Source organism: Nanorana parkeri, unplaced genomic scaffold (genome assembly GCF_000935625.1).
Source record: "Nanorana parkeri isolate BGI_ZX_2015 unplaced genomic scaffold, ASM93562v1 scaffold1000, whole genome shotgun sequence".
NCBI lineage: Eukaryota > Metazoa > Chordata > Amphibia > Anura > Dicroglossidae > Nanorana > Nanorana parkeri.
In genome coordinates this window covers 626174-632305 of record NW_017307268.1, presented here as the reverse complement: position 1 = coordinate 632305, position 6132 = coordinate 626174, and the positions used below count along the sequence as shown (strand labels likewise).

At 48.9% G+C, this 6132-nt stretch overlaps 1 protein-coding gene across 1 annotated transcript in view; it reads right to left on the bottom strand.

The window, feature by feature from the left end:
- The window catches only part of LOC108795737 (suppressor of SWI4 1 homolog), a 16561-nt gene extending 12435 nt beyond the window's left edge, over positions 1-4126 (bottom strand). Inside the window, exons 1-4 of the mRNA XM_018567024.1 lie at positions 4042-4126; positions 3571-3741; positions 2062-2163; positions 1677-1727 (exon numbers count right to left, since the gene is read on the bottom strand). Of these exons, the coding sequence (XP_018422526.1) occupies positions 1677-1727; positions 2062-2163; positions 3571-3741; positions 4042-4056 (339 nt within the window). The 5' untranslated portion in view covers positions 4057-4126. The remainder of the gene's footprint in view (positions 1-1676; positions 1728-2061; positions 2164-3570; positions 3742-4041) is intronic.
- Positions 4127-6132: the final 2006 nt, after the last annotated feature.

Genomic DNA, 6132 nt, shown 5'->3' with positions numbered 1-6132 from the left:
ATCGAGCTCCTTCATGAGGGATAAAATGATGTGGTGTGAAGATCCCGGGACACCAGGAACGAACCTTCTAAAGCAGCAGTGACGCCACCCAAAGTACTAAGGGTGCCCACACACCTTACGATAAATCGTACGATAATGGCGGGAAATCCCGCGATCGTACGATTATGGTAAGGTGTGTGGAAGCCGTGCGACCTCTACTACTGTACGGTCGCACGACTTTTAACTTACGGACACGTTCGAAAACCCGCCGAGCATCGTACGACGTTCGGCGGGTGTGTAGCATGCTACACATGCGCAAGCGGACACCACCAGTTCGGCATTACGGTCGTCGGAAGCCCGCCCCTCAGGGGGGCGCGGCTTGCGATCATCGCAAGTACGATCTGCCTGTGCAAGATGGGCAGATCTTACGTTTTTTTAAGTACCTTACAACCATCGCAAGACAAAAGTCCTACCATGGTTGTAAGGTGTGTGCCCAGCCTAACAGTGATATCCCAACAAGGGGGACGCATGTGGATGACCATGATGCTGTCTACCAACACCACGCATTACATGCTTGGGGATGGCGACAGGTAAATAACAAAAACTTCCACTTTAAACAGTCAAAAGCAGCCAAAAAGTGAGTGCCTGGTGCTGGGCTACCTGATGACTGACAGAAACCTCGGTGCAGTTGTAGGTTACGCCAAAAAGAAAATGTCAAATTGATCTTTAACAACCCGAAGAGACAGCCGACCCATCCCCCACGCCTTTTAATCCAGATCTACAAGATCCGGAACACTTGTAGAGCTCTGGGGTATGGGACAGGACTAGGGATGCACCGATTCCGATACCAAGTATTTGAGTGAGTACTCGTACTCGTCCAAATGCTCCGATACATAGCACGAGTACTTCCTGTATCAGGAAGCCGGGCAGCGCGGCATTACACGCTGCCCGGTTTCCTGATTGGTCAGGAAACGGCTCCATGCTCTCTCCTCACTTGTGATGAGAGAGCATGGAACCGACTTTCCGGCCAATCAGGAAGCCGGGTAGCGTGCAATGACGCGCTGCCCGGCTTCCCGATTGGTCAGGAAGCCAGCAAATTCCAAACCCGGGCGCCGTGTAATGACGCAGCGCCCGGCATTGATTGGCCGGGAAGCCGGCGTCATGCTCCCTTGTCATCTCATGAATCATAATATTAAGAAAGTGACCTTAAATCATTAGTTTGTATTGCTTTAGAAAAAAAATGTGACCCGTCCCTTTAAGAAAAGTATCGGTAATTGGTATCGGCGAGTACTTGATCAAAAGTATCGGTACTCGTACTCGGTCTTAAAAAAGTGGTATCGGTGCATCCCTAGACAGGACACCCCATGGGCTATGCTCCTCTCCTGGCACCAGATCCTCCACCTTAGCAGACTCCTCTAGGAAAAAGCTACCGGGGACCTAATTTTCTATTTTGTTTCTAAACTTTCACCATTCGCCCGGACCCCAGACGAGGAGCTGAAGAGCTCACCTATACTGTAGCGCACATTGCCCCTGCAGCTCAGCACTGCTCCTTCTGAACTTCTACTCTCACCATAGAGGTTCAGGAATTTGTATGTAAGACCGGAGCAAACGTGGCAATCAGGGAGGACCAGAAATCCCGACCCCCTTTTATCATCACTCAGGGAGGGGGGAGGGGAGAACGTGGAGGTGACACTCACCTGGGTCACCTTGAAATGCAGCGTGGGTCCTCGGGGCACACGGACAAATTTCTGTTAAAAAATAAATAAAATAATGAGTGGAATCACAGGAACAACATGGAGGGTCTCACATATCATAAACAGCCCATCAGGTATAACCTAGAGCGGGGGTAGGCCAATCTCCGGCTCTCCAGCTGTGGTGCAACTACAACTCCCATGAGGCATTACAAGACTGACCGGTCACCGGATCACGGCTTTATCATTTCTCGTGTATAGATCACGCTGCACCGTTATCCATTTGTAGTAAAACCCGAGAGGAGCTCTAATCCTTCAACCCTCCACCCAAAAGTAAAAACTACAAATCTAGATGAGGGGGGGAACGGGGATTCCACGACTCGTCACTTACAAAGTTGATGTAGTTTTCCGTCTTGCTGAAGATCAGGAAATGGGTGACTCCCAGGGGACCGGCCACGGCAACAAAGTCCTTCAGGCTGTTGTTCTTGCGGACCTGGAACACAAGTCAGAGTCACGATGACCAACAAATCCACAAGGAAGATCCGTCCTCTGTGTAAACTTCACATTGTAACAGATTTATACTGAAACTGAACAATAACCAGGCAACGCGTTCAGGACGTAGATCAGCGACTCCCCGCCGGGGTTCCTCCTGAGGTTGTTGGGGGTTCTGGTCCCTTTTTTGGGGACACAGAGCTTTATTTTGGTGGTATTTATTCACCACTGGGGTTTTTATTTTTTAATATATTAAGGAAAAACTACAGATTTTATTTTAAAAATAACAGTTCCCCCTATATTAAATTCTAAAACATTACCAAATTTTTTGGTAAAATATAAAAGTCGGGGTCACGTCGGGTAAAGAGACACCAAACATGTCAAGCCTTAAAATTGCGCATGCGCGCGAAACCTCAAAAAACTACATTAACCAAAATTGGCCACAGGCGACGCATTAAAAGCTTTTACCGCTCATCAGTTTAGTGTTATCAGTGATTGATCAGCTCCGAAATGCACGCCATACAACCGATCGGCGGCTATAGAGCCGCTGATCGGTTGTATGTGAAACAGCCGTTAACGGCTGTAGTAACGAGCGGGTCTTTCCTGCCCGTGCGCACGCGCTAGGGGGCGCGCGCGAGCAGGAAAAAAATGCCTTCTGACGCCGGCAACCCGCGGATGCGAGTCTGCCGTCCGTCCGTTTTTTCTTAACGGGCGGACGGCAAGAGGTTAAAGAAATGTCACTTGTGACATTTCAATAAAGTTCTAAAAAAAGAAGAGTGATTTGCCGCGATGGATGCATCAGCACTGTGTCTGGGAAATCGCACCGGCATCTTTGCATTGCAGCTGTTGGTGTGAATGCAGCTTAAACGGTGGATCGTGGTCCAGAAACGGGCCGAGTGGCTGCTCTGTCAGGACCTCGGCTCCATGAAAATGTTGCTCCCGGTAACGCCGTCAATTATAATTCACTACCTCTGGTCTACGAGGGTTTATTTATAACCTGTTCACACACTGAACAGCCATGTGAAGGAGATCAGCAGAGCATTGTGTCCGCTGGATATAGGAAGAGGCAGAGCAAATCGCCTGTGCTCCTCGGCTCCATCTAGTGGCCGTGATGTGCTGTGAATCTCATTCACATATCTGTTCACTGTGCGAATTATAATAAGAGTCGGCGACTCACTGAAAACAATGCTCTCCCTGTGTGGAGGCTGATTCCAGCTGCTGTGAACTACAAGTCCCATGAGGCATTGCAAGACTGACACCCACGCCCCAGCAAGTGCCCGTGATTAGAGCAGACAATCTTGCCTTCATATGACAGGTTCACTTTGATCAGCACATGGCGAACCCAGCTGACATGACCACCCCGGTGTACAGGCACCGTTCACGTGTGTGTATGTATGCGTCCCGTCACCTTGAGAGACGAGGCCGTGAACGGCTCCATCGCCTGCCGGACGTCCGCGATCAGCTGCTGCACGTTCTTCCCAATCTGTCCGCGATGGAAGACGAAGGAGTGCGGGACGCCGGAATAGTCTTCCTCCGCATTGTGGACGGAGACGGCTCGCAGCTTCTTCTGGTTCTTTGTCTGGAGGAGGTGAAGAGGCGTGAGACACACAATACCCGCTGTACTCTGAGGGGCTTTAGATCCCCCCACTATGGGCAGAAAAAACCTCCCACCATTCCAGTAATACTTCCCTTACTCCATTACATACAGCAGATACCCCAACTGACGACACTCCCATCCACCACACAGCAGATACCCCACATGAAAACCCCCTTTCCCCACTATACACAGCCGATGCCCCAACTGAGGACACCCGCCTCCACTACACAACAAACAACTCCCATCCCTCTTTCTGAACTCAGTTGTACACCATCCCCTCACCTTCTCCTTCCCCATAGCATCAGCTCCGCTCTAACTTCTACACACGTGCGGCGACACACACTTCCGCTTTGAACGTGCAACACAGAAAGCCCTCCCTCGCCCCGACGACATTCAGTTCCGGTTCGGAGGAGCAACGCGAAGGTGTTACCAGGCGGCCTCGATTATATAAATGGTCGACACGGGAATGGAATGATAATAAGAATGGAATCAATAAATCTCAGTGTTCATTCCCAATCCTTCCTGTGTGATGATAGACATCTCCTTCATGCAGGGCCGCAGTTCGATCGAAAGTTCGAACTCATCGAGTTCTGTGACCGCCTGACTTCCGGTTTCCTTAGCACTAATAGGTTTGCTCAAGAAACTTGTTCTGCATGAGCGCCAGCCAAGGCATTGGCCTATACACATACAGCACAGCAATGAAGTAATAAAATGAACTAGGAACACACTCATCCAGCATGTTATTAATCTCCGGTGCCCCACTCAATATGGCCGCCGCTTGTGTGGGGCAACTCTAATTAATAACGTGCTGGATTAGTGTGATCCTAGTTCATTTTATTCATTGCTGTGCTTGTATGTGTATAGGGCAATGCCTTGGCTGGCACTCGTGCAGAACAACTTTCTTGGGCAAACCCCTTAGTCGTAACATAATCGGAAGTCAGGCGGTCGCAGAACTCGATAAGTTCGAACTTTCCTTTAGGCGCCCTGTGCGAGAAAGCTTTACAGTGCCCCTCAGTAACCACACCCCTCAGTAAGCACACCCGTTTCCCCCAATATCCGCACCATTTGCTTCCACCAGCTGGAGGGCCGCAGGTGGAAGCAAACCTCCGGCCCTCCAGGTGTGGTGGAACTACAAATCCCACGAGGTATTGCAAGATTCTGACAGCCACAGACATGACTCCTGAAGAGAGATGCATCATGGGATTTATAGTTTCACCACAGCTGGAGGGCCGGAGTTTTGCTACCCCTGATTTAAAGACTCCTATTTTGTTAAGCTGCAAAGAAACATATTAAAAAGTATGATAAAAAATAAAACTTTTATTCAAAGCTATTAAACTTGTCGACACAATAGAAGTCTTCTTATTAAATAAAACAACAGAAGGCAAACAATAAATGTCAAACTACAATAGAGTCTTCAACAATAAAGTGTCCGGTTGTCATGCCGATCCCTTTCTTCAAGTAAGTGCATCTAGAAAAGTCAAAATAAAAAACAGAACACAAAACCCGGACTACATATTAAATTAATTAATTACTACCGTGTTTCCCCGAAAATAAGACACTGTCTTATATTTTTTTTGCTCACAAAAACACACTAGGTCTTATTTTCGGGGGAGGTCTTATCTTTAATTTTTTTACTGTACAACAATCCACACTTATTCATGTACAAAAATATGGTGATCAGGGCAATCAGGGGGGCCGTACCTTTCCGAGAGCAATTTGCTAACCAATCGCTGGCCAGAATGAGCGAAGCGCGCTTTCACTATGATTCCTCACAGGCGAAGTGCATTTGGTATGACTCCGCCTGTGACAGGAGGCGGGGCTATAGAGGAGGCGTCGGCTTATGCGGCTCTGCTCCCTCAGCTGCCGCCTCGCTTCCTCTAGCGCTGGCTTCGTTGGCACCGCTGATTCTCTCCTGCCTCTCCCGCGGGTCTTTCCCCCTTGTGTCACCACCGGCCCTGGGAATGGTCACAGCCGGGTCTTATTTTCGGGGTGGGTCTTATATTTTAGCAATTCCCAAAAATAGTACTAGGTCTTATTTTCGGGGTAGGTCTTATTTTTGGGGAAACAGGGTATTTGTCCGAATATACGAAAAATGTATTCGGCGCATAATAATAATCATAATAATTTGTTTGAGAATGCGCGGCGGCCATGTTGGCCACCGGAGCGTTCTGCGAATACTTGCCACCATCTTGGAGGCGGGGAGCATGACGTCACCAAGATGGCGACGCAAATATAGGTGCCGCCATCTTGGTGTATACCTAGATATACACCGAGATGGTGGCGCCCAACACGTGCGGAGTTATATGACGTCATGCGCCCCGCCTCCAGAACACGCCAATGGCTGAATCCAAAATGCATAAAAATTTTGTTTGA